Source organism: Eublepharis macularius, chromosome 16 (genome assembly GCF_028583425.1).
Source record: "Eublepharis macularius isolate TG4126 chromosome 16, MPM_Emac_v1.0, whole genome shotgun sequence".
NCBI classification, from domain to species: domain Eukaryota; kingdom Metazoa; phylum Chordata; class Lepidosauria; order Squamata; family Eublepharidae; genus Eublepharis; species Eublepharis macularius.
The window spans coordinates 4,755,827-4,769,389 of NC_072805.1; the positions used below are offsets into that span (position 1 = coordinate 4,755,827).

Genomic DNA, 13,563 nt, shown 5'->3' on the forward strand with positions numbered 1-13,563 from the left:
TTTCTCCAAATACGTGTAAACTTATCAATTTAAACTTAACATACCTATACTTAAGGTGACAAGCGGGAAGTTAGTCAGCACCAGGGCTTTTCTTCTGGGAAAAGAGGTGGTGGAACTCAGTGGTGGAACTCAGGACCGCACAATGATGTCACTTTGGGTCGGCTGGAACAAGGAGGGAGTTTTTTAAAGTTTAAATCACCCTCGGCGAAAATGGTCACATGGCTGGTGGTCCCGCCCCCTGATCTCCAGACAGAGGGGAGTTTAGATTGCCCTCCGAGCCCCTGAGTGGCAAGGGGGGCCATCTCAACTCCCCTCTGGCTGGAGATCAGGGGGCGGGGCCACCGGCCATGTGACCATTTTCGAGAGGTTCAGCGTTCCAGCTGAAAAAAAAGGCCTGGTCAGCAGCTCCACTAACCCCTTTCCGAGGTTGCTCCTTCTTAGCATCTGAAGTTGATTAGACACGTATGCAATGCGTAGGTTCACAATTCGCACATCGCACGTCACAGTGCGGAGTGAGAGATCTGGGCCAAGAACCCGCGGAGGGTTTGCAGGCGTTTCCACCCACCCTCCCTGCCTGCTGGCAACACTTCCCATACTTTAGACCCCCCGCGATTAGCCTGAGTTTTCACGAGTCACGAGAGCGGCAAAGGAATCCGACTTCACCAGGTAGCAGCCCCAGCCCGGCTCGCCGCCGCCACTCTCCGTCGGGCGGAGGCTCGGGCCCATCCGGCTCCTCGGCCGGTCCGCCGCTCCCCTTCCCGGGGCCGCTCGGCGTAGTTCAGGGCCCAGGAGGAGTCAGTCGCGCCGCCGCCCCCTAGCCGGGAAGCGCCAGCGCGGGTGGGCCGGGCGGAGGGCGCAGCGCCGCCGGCCGAGGTGAGGAGGGCGCGGGCGACGGGCCAGAGGCAGCGCCGGGCCGGGCGGGCGCCCAAGAGGTGCCCGGAGAAGGCCGCGCGCCCCGCTTGCTCGGCCGGTCTTCAGCAGCCGCGGCGGCGAGAGCTGCGGGGCGCCCCGTCTCCGCCGGGCGGGCAGCTGCGCCGGCCCCTTCCCCGCTCGCCTGGAGCCGGCTGTGGCGGCGATTTCCCGTCGGGAAGCCCGGCCTGCGTCGGCGGCAACGCTCGCCGCGAACCCCTCGGAGCGCCGAGGCTCTTTGCGGCCGCGCCGTTGCTTTTCGTCGCCGAGGCCGGGGCCGGCGCGCTCGACACAGCCAGGGAGGGTCGCCCGGCCGCCCCTTCCTTTAGCCGTGCGGAGACGCCGGCGAGCGATTCGGCGAAGGAAGCGGCTCTGCCGGGAGCGGGACGGCGGCGAGCGTGTGCGGAAGCGCCCCTGGCCGGCCCCGCCTCGCCCCTCGCTGCCCGGGCTCCGTCCCTCCTGCCGGCCCGCTTCTCCAGCGGCAGCCGCGGCCCCGGCGGGCCCCGGGCTCTGGCCCTGGCGCCGGCGGGCTCAGCCGGGGGCTCGACTGCCGCTCCGCCCGGCCGGCGCGGGGCTTCGAGGCCGGCGGGCGGCTGCGGGGTTCGCAGCGGAGGCGGCCGGCGCCGCCGGGGCCCCGAAGCCGCTGCTGGGGTCTGGAGGCGCCGCCGGGGAGGGCAGGGGAGGGGACGGGCTTGGCTCGGGCGGCGCCTCCCGGTCCCCGCAGCCCCGGCCGTCGAGCTTGGCAGCGGCCGAACGGGCGCCCCTGCTTGGAGCGGGCGAGCCGCGCGTTTGTGCTGCGGCGGAGGCGGAAGGAAGCGGGACCCCGGAGCTCGGCGCGGCGAAAGCGGGCGCAGCTGGAAGCCCAGCCGCGGCCGAGTCCTCGCCTCAAGCGGCGTTAGGGGCGCGTACGTGCATTGCTTTGGATTGCAATGTGCCTTATGCACGAGGTGTTGCCCTTTAGAAGAGAGAGAGAGCTATACAACTAGTTGTCTTCTAGCATTTTAACCAATAGAGGTTCTGCAATGCCAAAATCCTGAAGTAACATTAAAAGCATTTCTACATTTCTGCACACTTCTGAAGCTGATACAAGTTCTGCTTCAGCAGAGGAAAGAGCAACAATTTCTAGTTTATAACTTGCCCAGCTTATAGCTCCACCCCCATAGAAAAATACATAATTACTAGTAGATCTCCAGTCTGAATTTTCTCTAGACCAGTTAGCATCAGTGTACCACAATAGTGTGGGATTTTTGGTAGCTGGCAGCCTTAGTTTAGAGTCTGCAGTACCATTTAAGTATCTTGTTACCCTTTTTACTGCAGTCCAATCATTCATGGTAGATTTGTTTACCCTCCTGGATAGTATACTTATACAGCTGTTGCAATATCAGGTCTTGTAATTTGCCTATGGCAGCTAGGTACCTGTTGTTATCTGCTTAGAGGTTCACTCGGTTCCTCTTCTTCGAGAAAAACTGTTTCCATTGGACTGGGCATTGGATTAACACACTCTAGGCCAAAACCTTCCAGAAGTTCCAGTATCTTCTGTTTTTGATTAGGAAGGTATCTGCCATCTGGTCCTTGTTCAATCTGAATTCCCAAATAAAAGTTAGCATTGCTCAAATGTCTTCCACTTCCTTGTTTAGATGAGATATAATTTCAGCACAATTATCTTGATTTTCATGGCAGACGATCAGATCATCAACATAACTTTTACCAAGTCCTTAGGCTAGTTCCTTGATGGCCTGTATATCACAGTGTGCAAATCTTCTGTGCCAAAGTTCCAGGGATTGCAGCTATTGTTGCTCTGTAGACTTTTGTTCTTGGCAGTCGAGTTCAAAGACTCCATTTTTGAGACCACCTGTGGAATATAGTTCCTAAAATATATTGTTATATGCCCCCCCACCAAATCAAAATTTTCAAGAAGGAAACTTAAAACCTACTGATTTTTGTACTGTTTTTCAGGGACTGAAGAGATGGATTCAGCAAACCAGAAGACAAATAGAAGTGAACAAAAATCAAGGTTAGACTAATGCTTTGAGGTCCATGAGAACGTTCTTCTTGTAAGGCTCTTTTAATAGGTGCCTTACTGGTACTTTATTAGGTGTTCAAAAGGTTTTTAATTAGATACAGCAATATAAAGTATAATGGAATTTGCTTTTGACTACATTTTGTCTAGGAAAATCTTAAAAAGCCTTATACAGAAGCAGCCTGAGGACCTCCTGCTGATGATTGGAACAGGAGTGAGTGCTGCAGTAGCCCCTGGAATCCCAGCCCTTCACTCCTGGCGGAGTTGCATTAAAGCAGTTATTGAAACAGCTGAGCAGTTAGAGGTGTTGCATCCAGGGGACGTGGCTGAATTCCACAAGAAAGTGGTCAAAGACCGAGATTTACTGGTTGTTGCCCATGATCTTATCCGAAAGATGTCACCCGTGAGTTTATATTTTACAACTGATTCTTAACTAATGTTATTGCCAATTTATTAATGAAGATCCAGCTGTTTAGATTGGTCTGTGTCCATTCAGTAATGTAGTTATTGTATATTATGTGGTTTAACCTAAAGGTTATTCAAAGACGAGCTACCACCTGGTCAGAGCTCTCGGTGAACCATCTCCATCATGGCCAGGATTGTTCTTGTATCAGCCGTGCTGTTTGGCATTGTTTGTGTTCTGTGCCGTCCAGTTGCTTCCGTCTTATGGCAACGCTTCTGTTTTCAAAATGCAGCCTTGTCCAGTTTCTTCAGGGTAGCCATGTAACGGGATAGTTGGCTAAAAATGCAGCTGTACCACATCATGGCAGTAGGGTTACCTGCAGGCCTGGAGAAGAACGTCCTGTTTAATACCTAGAAATGGGCAGCTGAACCTTTTCATGGCGTGGAGGTAAATAATATCACTTGGCAAGCAACACTCGTTATGCCTCCATTGATGGGATAGGATACTTTTTCTCCAGGCAAGTGGCAACCCTGTGTGTCAGTGAGGAGGACTTGTGGTCCATCAGGCCTAATGAAGCATGCCGTTCTCGTGTTTCCTATTTTTTAATTCTAGGCAGGGAGCAAAAAGTGGAGACTTGCTGAGCCTCTGGCAGACCACCGTGCATGACTTTAGGCTGGGCAGGTTAACAGTTGTGCAGACCTGTGACAACAACACGATTATTACGATGATTGTAGCGTATTGTCCTGTTGGAAGCTGATTGCTCTCTCTCCGTACATCTCGTTTCTCTCATCGGTTGCTCTTTTCCCCGCTCCCACAGCGCACAGGAGATGCCAAGCCCAACTTTTTCCAGGATTGTTTAATGGAGATTTTTGATAATTTGGAGCAACACCTTCAGAATCCAGCTGTTTTGCAGTCCATCCTCCGACTGATGGAGAGAGGCACCATGGTGCTTACTACCAACTATGACAACTTACTTGAAATTTTTGGTCAGCAACAGGGTAAACCAATGGAATCTCTTGACTTGAAAGATAAGGACAAGGTACGAGGAGAGTAATGCAGCGTGCTTCGGAAAGCTCTCGGCCCCATCTCTGTGTTTAGCGGGAGTGAGGCCACATTGCTTTACCTGCAGCTGTTCTGGCGATTGGCTGTATTTTGTTGTGCTCAGCCCTATTGTGTCCTCATAAACCATAACTAATTTTTAAACACAAACTTTAGAAATGTGTACACTTTCAGTACCAAGACTGTGAGACTATAGATGGCTCTGGGTGTTCAAAATCTTGTGCTTTGAATATGTTCCAGTGTACAGCGGGTAGGCGCCCATGAACTTTGGAATGACAGAATCATATATTCCTTATTGTCCCGATGTAGCTAGCTAAGGATGTGTCCCACAAGAGGACTTTCTGTAGCTCTGTTCTGGGAGTCCCCCATTGGGCATTCAGTTCCCAGGCATGCAAGGGCCTTACTGAGATCAGGACTGTGGCACGTGAGGAGACGGGGCTTCTGCCTTCCCTCCTGCACCGTTCTGTTGACCTGAAACATCTTGGGGGATCCACTCTTGAGCCCGTTGCATTGCTTATTTAACGGCTGATTTGTGAGTGGTCTTCTGTGCATTCATACTAATAGGCTTTGCACAAAGCTCCAGTTCAGAAATGTCTAGAGCTAGCTTTTAGGGAACAAAATCTGTCCTCAGAGATCAGTTTTGTCCTGACTGCATCTACAGGTGGGTAAGGAGTCACCCCGTCCTGCAAAATGAAAAGAATACACTGTTGAAAATGGCAGGGAAGTTGGGCAAGTAATAATAGTAATAATAACATTCGATTTATATACTATTATTATCCCCACAACAATTATCCTGTGAGGGTGGGGTGGGGCTGAGAGAGCTCTGAGAGAGCTGTGACTGCCCCAAGGTCACCCAGCTGGCTTCAAGCGGAGGAGTGAGGGATCAGACCCAGTTCTCCAGATTAGAGACATGCTCTTACCCACTAAACCAAACTGGATCTCGGGTTGTGTGACTGTACAGATAACCCTTCTAAGAGGAACTATGACAGGTCTGGAACATGCCTCCTTTTCTGCACGGTCTTTGTGCATTCCATTGATGGGTGCAGGCTAGAAGGTGGACCTGCCTGGAAGTAAGTAGAGGTGCTGACTGAGGTACTGCAGTTGAAGAGAGAATGGAGCACAGCTTGCCCACGTGCATCAGCTGTAGCCCACACATCAAAGGTGCAGTGTTGGATAAAGGCGGACAGTTATGCCTGGGTGGCTGCTCTGCATAACCCTAGAAGTGGAATTTCTCTACTGAAAGCTGAAGATGTAGCCAGCCACACCTCTGGTGAAACAAGTTCTCAGGTTTTCTCCAGAAGGGGTTATAAGCTAGCGCATAGCCCCACTTGATAGTTTATATAATAGAGTGGCAGAACCATTGAGAGAAGTTTCATTTCCCCTTCTTTGAGGCAGGGTAGCAGAGGAGCAAGTTGACCTGTTGCCTGATGGCAGCGATCCTGTCAGGATAAGAAGAGGGGCCCCTCCTGCTACCCAGTGCTGGAGATGGGGGTGGGGTGGGGGGAAAGTAGGAAGGACAAAGTCCTGGTTGAAGTAGAATCCTGACACCACCATGGCCGTATGGGATCAGAGACAGAGGCTTCAGTCCTGAGCGTCTGTCTCTGGGTGGAAGAGCCATCATTGAAGCCTTATGCACAACCTGCAGGAGCGTAATGAAGACATTCATAAGGCCCGGGAGGAACTGAATGTGTCTCACTGGCTGTAGTGGATGTACCATGTCCACGTCCACAAGAACAGTCCTGTTGGGAGGGAGGAACTCTTTCCCGACAGTAGTATCCAGAGGTACCCCAGTCAATTCCAGAGTCCAGGCAGGATGCCTTTGCTCCTCAGGTGCTGTGGTTCTGGTCTGAATCCAGGCCCCTGAGCGCCTGGGAAGGGAGTTTCCAGCATGTAACTCCAGCCACACATCTAAGCCAAAGTTCTTGTGGTGTCCATGTGAACTTCGTAGTATGTTAAATGAGCCTTAAATGACCCAGGCCTTGCTTAGGTCATGCAACAGTCACAACCGTTAAAGCAACGGCGCCCTGAGGCCGCTGAGGCATTTGCAAATGCAGCACAGGCAGTAGGGCCTCTTCCCTGCACAAGTGAACTGAAATAGCTAGTCAAGCAGAAACTACAAGGAGTTTGTAATGGTCATTAGTGGATGATTTTCTGTGAAATTTCCCCAGCCCAGACAGACATGTTTTTATCCTTGTTTTCTGGAATATTGTTGGAGGCGTTGCTTTTTTGAAAGGGAGAAATCTATGTAAAATATTTTGATTTCATCGTGTGTTTGAAATTTTTAATTGTAGAATTTGTTTTATGTTTATAATGGGAAACCTTATTATAGTGCTATATGGCAACCTAGCGAGTCCACAAGTAAGTTAGTAATGGCAGCCCCCCAGCAGATACCAAATGAAAGTTTATCATGAGCACTTCACAATTTGGACATTTTTACATCATGTTTGGGAGATACATTTTTTAATTAGATGAGTGGGATGTGTGATGGCACGGCTAAAAGGCAGGCCCATCTTTGAGAGCCTGCCTTCTTTCTGGAATGAACAGCAGCCATAAACTGTTTGATTTTCTCTAGGTTCTCCAGTGGGCAAAAGGTCACATCAGATATGGAGTTCTTCACATTCATGGCTTGTACACTGACCCTTGTGGAATGGTATTGGATCCTTCAGGATATAAAGATGTAACTCAAGATCCCAAAGTGATGGTACATGCATATTTTGAGCCCAGTTTAAAAAAGCACTGTTCTGTTTCAAACCATGTCGCCTAATGAGCCATGCCTCAAAAGCACAGAGGAGTGGGATGGGATGGGGGAGGAACCAGCCTTTAGTTCTACAAAATGGCAGCCCCAAGACCCAGGTTGCGTTACGAGTCTAGGCCAAGTGTCCCTAATGTTTTTCAGCCTATCGGCACCTTTAGAATGTTGAGGGGGTGGTGAGCGCCACCACAGGTGGAGCTAAACCAAATCTCCTTTCTTTGCAAAAAAAAAAATGCAGAAAGGGGTAAAAAGAAATGAAGGATAGCTGGAGGGAGGGAAGGAGGGGGAAGGAGGAATAAAGAGAGGCTGCGGGGAGGGAGAAAGTGAAGAGGAAATAAAAAGTCTAAAGGGTGGATGAAACCACACACTGACCAAGGAGAGCCTGGATGCTTACCCGTCACCCTGATCTTCCAGTGGCTGCAGCTGCTATTGCAGCCATGGGCAAACAAGAACCCCCCTCCCTTCCAGTTTAAAAGCTTCCTGCTCTGTCCCCCTGGAGGCAATTCCCTGCAGATGACCAATTCAATGGCTGCTTACAAACCCAAGTTACATTAGATCCCTTGGCAAAGTCTCTGTGATTTGAACTTGTCTGTATGACTTTTAGAGTTAGACAAACATTTGTGAACTGCTTGTTCTTGACAGGAGGTTTTACAGAACCTATACCGTACAAAATCATTTTTGTTTATGGGCTGTGGAGAGACTCTGTGTGATCAGATATTTCAGGCGCTCTTTCTCTACACTGTCAAAAAGAAAGTGGATTTAGAACATTATATGTTGGTGCTCAAAGAAAATGAAGACCAGTTTTTTAAACTTCAGGCAGATATGCTTCTGCATGGCATCAAAGTAGTATCCTATGGGGATTGTTTTGAAAATTTCCCAGCGTATGTTGAAGATCTCAGCTCTCAGATTTGCAAACAGAAAAGTCCAGGTACTGTATACAGTAGAATTGTATGTATCTCTAGTCAAATGTGTCTGTTCATATTTGGGAATATTGTTTTATGTGTGTGCATGAAAATCTTATGCAGCTTACACAAGGCTTATTTATTTAATATATATATATGTGTGTGTCTGCCTTTCTCCTGAGCAGCTCAGATCCCAAGGTCAGTCTTACTGTCCTTGAAAATTGACTTCCAACAACTACGTACCCATCCTACCCTTGGTTCCATGCTAGTTCTGTATGACCACTGATGGATGTTGGAACCGCATGTTTACTCAAAAGTAGAGTGAAAAATGTATCAGTCTCTATCTAGCCTGATCTTGATTATTCACACCAAAAAGCGTATGAGCCTGCTATGTGGCCATATTGGCATGAAAGGTGGTGGCTGGTCAGCCTAAGACTTCCTTGAATGGGATGGTAGTGACCTGTTTCAATTGGCTGTGGAGCTGCACTGCCTGCTTTGGTCACCCTGGTGAACGGCTTTTGCTGGGAGAGACGGGATGCTTATTCTCCAGTTCTGGACCTTCTAGCAGCTTTTGATACAATTGTGATATCCTTCTGGGCTGGCTAGGATGGGTGTTGGAACAGTGATCCCGTTCCTGTTCGGCTGACTGGAACCAGAAAATGGAGTTGGGGGAACGGCTTGGGCCCACAGGGTTCTGTTCTGTCCCTAAGGCTGTTTTAGCATGTGCAGGAAACTGCTAGAAGAGGGCGTTTTGAAGATTTGACATGAAAAATCATTCATCACTCTGCTTCCAGCTCGGTTTGTCCTTTTTGTTGGGGGTTGCACAGCAATGAGATACAGGTTGGCAGAGTAGCAGAGTTCGATAATAGCGCAATGGAAATAAGTAGACAGACTTCTGTGATTCTAGCTCTATAAAAAAATACTTTATTACATAATAGGGTAAAAAGGGTACATCTGGTAGGAAAAACAAACAGTTTCAGACTACATCTTGATAGTCTCAACTAGGTCCTAGAGAGAGAGAAGCTTAGATTGCAAAGAGCAGTAGACTGAGCTTAGACTGCATGGTCTAGTGAAGTAGTAGACTGTAGTGGCAGCAGTGAACAAAGAGCAATAGAACCTTAGTATATGTTGCTAGCTAATTGCCCCCCAATAAGCAGGCTCATCCAATAGACAATCCTAGATTCTCTCATGAAGACTAAAGACACCCACTTTCTCTGGCAGGAACGTCTCTCGACGCCCAAGTGGTCCTATGCTAACTGGCTGACTAAACAGAACAACAACTTAACTCTTTCATGACTGAGTGTAGGACACGTGCAGCAAAGATTCCAACACTTTTCTTCAAAGTCAGTGGGGACATGAGATGTTCTGGGTCGCTGCTTGGACAAGATGCAGCTCAATCCAGCTAACACCGGAATGATGTTGGTTGACAATATTGCTGATCAAGGGGGCAATGATTCAGCTTGTTCTAAAAATGGTTGCATTCTCCGTAATATTTGAATCTTGAGAGAACTTATTTACATTAGTTCTTTGTCTTTAAATAGAGGCCCATCAGCCGAGGGTATCAGACCTTGCTCTTTGATGTGAGGTGTGTACTGGTGAGAGGCAGGAAAGGATGGACCGTTCCTCATCAGTATGTCAACCCAGGTGGTTCTCAGCCTTTAAGATATGGTGACTCACAAGTTCAAGTTCAGATTTACTTGGTACAGTACACAGGCGCACAGGAGTTAATCCATTAATTATCCCAAGGCAGTAGGAGAACACGTGTAGTGGCCTCCACAGAACAGATGCTTCAACTTACAACAAAATACAATTCCCTTTAAAAAGCGCATTGTGAGACTTGGTAAATGTAAACGAAACCATATCCAATCTAGTTCACGTCTGCATTTACATTCTTTTCCCAGATGCTGAACAGGTGGACAGCACAACACTTCTTGGTCAAGTATATTTTTATTTATATGAATATTTTGTAATACTGGATTTGAGTGTAGTCTTGGGAGCAACTGGATATCCTCATTCTACATATATGCGTATAGATGTGTAGTAATATATAAACTTGCCCTGGATCTGAAATCATCAACTGATTTCAAAATATTAAAGAATCAGATTTTTTGGTGGTGAGACCTTGTGCTTGCAAGCGTTATATGCACAGGAGTTCCTCTTAATTCTTGTCTATACTTTAGTGCTGGGAGTGGCCCTGGAGAAGGTACATCTCTCATGAGAATTCTTACTAACGTTACTTAAGGCCGAGTGGTAGATTCATTCTGAGGTGGTAAAGTGTAACTGTCAGTGGAGATGTGCTACAGGATCCACACCGTTTTCTTTTGATTTTCCTATTTTTCATGCCACAATGAGTGGATCAGGTGAAAAATGATGAGGCTGTAGCAGGGTTTACCGACTTCCACAAGAAGCACGAGAGCTGGCTTTTAGCGGGTCACACAAATACTGCTACAGGCCATGGCCTCCGTCTGGGTCAGAATTGGCTGCTGTCCCAGGGCGTCCAATGCCTTACTGGCATTTTTTTCTTTAGTAGAAAAGCGACAGGTGAAGGTTAGTCGCTGGAGGGTTGCGGTGTGACTCCTTATGTGCCAAGGGCCTAATTAGACCAAGTTCTATTGTAATGATGGCCAGCATTTTTATAGCGTTTATTATGTTTGCACTTTTTAACATTGTTTATTCTTGCAGGAACTTCGTGTGTAGACCATGCAAAGAGATGTTTAGGGGACAGAGACAGAGATCTCCCTAAGAGAGCAAGGCTACTTGAAAATGGTAATTGTGATTTTTATTTCATGGGGCACAAGAGCATTGTGTTAAATAGAGCAGGGCTCTCTCTGACTTGTGCTTAGCAATACAGAACTGCAAGTGGTATTAGTATAACAGAAATAGGAAAATACGTGTCCTGATTTTCAAAGCTGGTAGTTTAAACACTTTCATTATGCTTTCCTGCAGGTAAGCAAACTGTGATGGGATTGTAAAGACAAAATAAAATGTGTAGTTTTTCAAAAGTTATCATTGTAGTTGACAAACATATCTAAAGATGTTAAATCAGTATATAAACAGTTCTATTGCTTGTTTTATAACTTCAGTCAAGAAGAAATAGTAATTGAACAACCAAGGACATGATCTCTGAGCAACTGTGGATATCGTCCAAGTTTTATTTTTTAACTTTAACTTGTTTGTTCTTCCCTGTTAGCATTTATGTGAAGTTTACATTTACATTCATTTACATTTCTGTTCCTGGAAGTAAGATGAGTTTTATCTACCATTACTTATGATTGCTTCTGTAGCTAAAAATGTTTTGTTGTGCATGGCATGCTCTAACCATGAAGTCACATTCTGTGAAGTGCAGAAATTGTATCAACACTTCCTGGATTACTGCTCTATCTTCATTAGGCTCACTGACACTGGGGTAGGAAGAGGCAAGTGATTTGAGCTACTCATATGATGTACTTTGATATGAAAAATAAAATGGGATGCAGCAATCATGCTCACACTTAACATGTGGGGTCTTTATTGATAGTACACAAAAAACATCAACAGACAAAAACACTGAAAGGACTCAAACTTAGTTCAAAATGTGGCAAAAACGTGCAAGGCCCTTTTAAAATTATGTAGAATTCTGTGGCATGGCATAGTCAGGTCAGCCACATGGTCTGACCTGTCACTCCTTTCTCCTCTACTCCCCAACAACTGTTTACCAATTTCTAAAGCAGAATTAATTTTTAAACAGGTACTGCTGAAGATGCTGTCCTTCCATGAATGTCATAACTTGAGAAGCAGCTATCTACTATAATTGTGCCATCTGTTTATACCACAATAAAAAATCAGAACAGTATATAAAAGGATCTTTTAAATTCATATGAATTGAAAGTAGATGACAGAAGGGATCCTTTGTAACACATTCCTATACATCAGGAAGTGTATATTTCATGAGTATTCTATAACCAAGCCCAATTTGTTACTACCTCAGGGATGTAATTCATACACTAAATTGTGACAGGGCACTCAAATCTGGGTAACAGTATTTTGTTTTTATCTGTTTTGAACCTGACAAATCTTATTCAACATAGCATGTTAAAACTTGCTTTTGTACATTTTATAATTTTCTAATCAGGATGTAATTAGGTGTGTGGCAATTGTCCATCTGAATGAAATGGGGATCATTAATGACTGTTTTGTGCATTCATTTAAATAAAAATATTAAATAAACTATATCATTTCTTCAGTGTGTTTATTAGCTTTGAAGAAACGTACAAGCTTATAAAAAAACCAGGCAGCGCCAGTCCCAGACTCCCGGTCCACGGCAGTGGTGTCCTCAGGCCTCTGCAAAGCCCACATCTTGCTCTCACTCACAATAGAACTAATAAAAGTTTTCCTGGAATGTACCATTCCAGACTGCAGGGGGAAGAGATCAAACGACTGTCACTTTTTTTGGTGTCTTGCCAAGTCATTCCCTCGCATTAGTCTTCCATGGAGGAAAACATTGAAGCGGTACAGCACAAGGAGGCTTTTTTTTACCCTATCACCTGCCAATTATGTGAATGAGGCTTAATATGTACAATCCATTCTAGAGGTGGCTCTTACTTGTAACGAACTAACAATGCTAGAGGCTCCTCACTGCAATTACAGTGTAAGATTTAATGGCAATCCATTGGTAACTGTAACAGCACCTCCAACCATGGCTAGCCAGCCATCAGAAACTAGAACTAAATAAACATCCAGATTTGGGCAACTGAGGCCACTACTTAATGAAGACACAAATTAATTGGACAACAAAGCATCCTGACGATTTCTAGTTATTCAGGTTTGCTGGTTGCCTTCATTAAGTTTCTGTTAATTGGCATTTCCCCCCGAGCTCATTGGATGCTCTAAAAGGCACTACGTGGCTCAGGACCAAATGAAATGTCCCGTGCAGATGCCTGCCCTCCTTTAAAACTGGAAAAGCTGCTACTTGTGGGTCAATCAGGATTGGGGAAGAAGACTGCTTAACCACCTCCCTGCCTGTTTTCCCCACGGCAAATTGCCCTTTAGTAGCTCCAGCCCAAGCAGGGCTCCAAATTCCTACAGGGGAAAAAAACACCTAACTGGTCATTTGAGTAGAAAAAGTATTAAGTACCCACTCCCCCTTTAAAATTAGCTTCTGGTATAATGCAGCACACCTAATCTACTGAACACAAAACAGAAAAATCATAGAAAAGTAAACCACTGTCCATCTGAAATACATTATGCCAGTTCACACATTAAGGAGAACACAGGTTGTGCCAAGGGTCCCTATGCTGTGTCTTGTGTAAGATCTCCTTTCCCCTGCGGGGAGGGCGGAATATAAATGTAATAAATTAAATTAAATACAGTATCCGATTGTGACTGTGGCAATGTGGAGAGAGGGGCTCCCCTCACCTTTTCTGGCTTGAAATGGGGGGGGGGGGAAGCACACCCCAGGACCATTGCTCATCAGGAAAACAGCACGGGGTGGATCTCCAAGTGTGCTACAGTTGGAATCTGAATTGGGTTCAGCACATGG

General features: G+C 46.5%; 1 protein-coding gene across 3 annotated transcripts; it reads left to right on the plus strand.

The window, feature by feature from the left end:
• The first annotated feature begins 745 nt into the window (after positions 1 to 745).
• FAM118A (family with sequence similarity 118 member A) lies at positions 746 to 12,254 on the plus strand. 3 transcript variants are annotated; one of them, XR_008598378.1, is made up of 9 exons: positions 746 to 873; positions 2,866 to 2,923; positions 3,080 to 3,332; positions 4,150 to 4,371; positions 6,964 to 7,092; positions 7,786 to 8,071; positions 9,947 to 9,984; positions 10,728 to 10,811; positions 11,773 to 11,787. XR_008598378.1 is itself a non-coding variant. In XM_055000932.1 (9 exons), exons 2-9 carry the CDS (start codon positions 2,877 to 2,879, stop codon positions 11,799 to 11,801), a joined length of 1,083 nt encoding a protein of 360 aa, XP_054856907.1. In that variant the 5' UTR covers positions 746 to 873; positions 2,866 to 2,876; the 3' UTR covers positions 11,802 to 12,254. The 3 variants fall into 3 exon arrangements, 2 of the variants coding, with proteins under 2 accessions (XP_054856907.1, XP_054856909.1); XM_055000932.1 differs by having other exon boundaries at positions 9,947 to 9,979; positions 11,773 to 12,254; XM_055000934.1 differs by lacking the exon at positions 746 to 873 and adding an exon at positions 1,647 to 1,814 and having other exon boundaries at positions 9,947 to 9,979; positions 11,773 to 12,254.
• Positions 12,255 to 13,563: the final 1,309 nt, after the last annotated feature.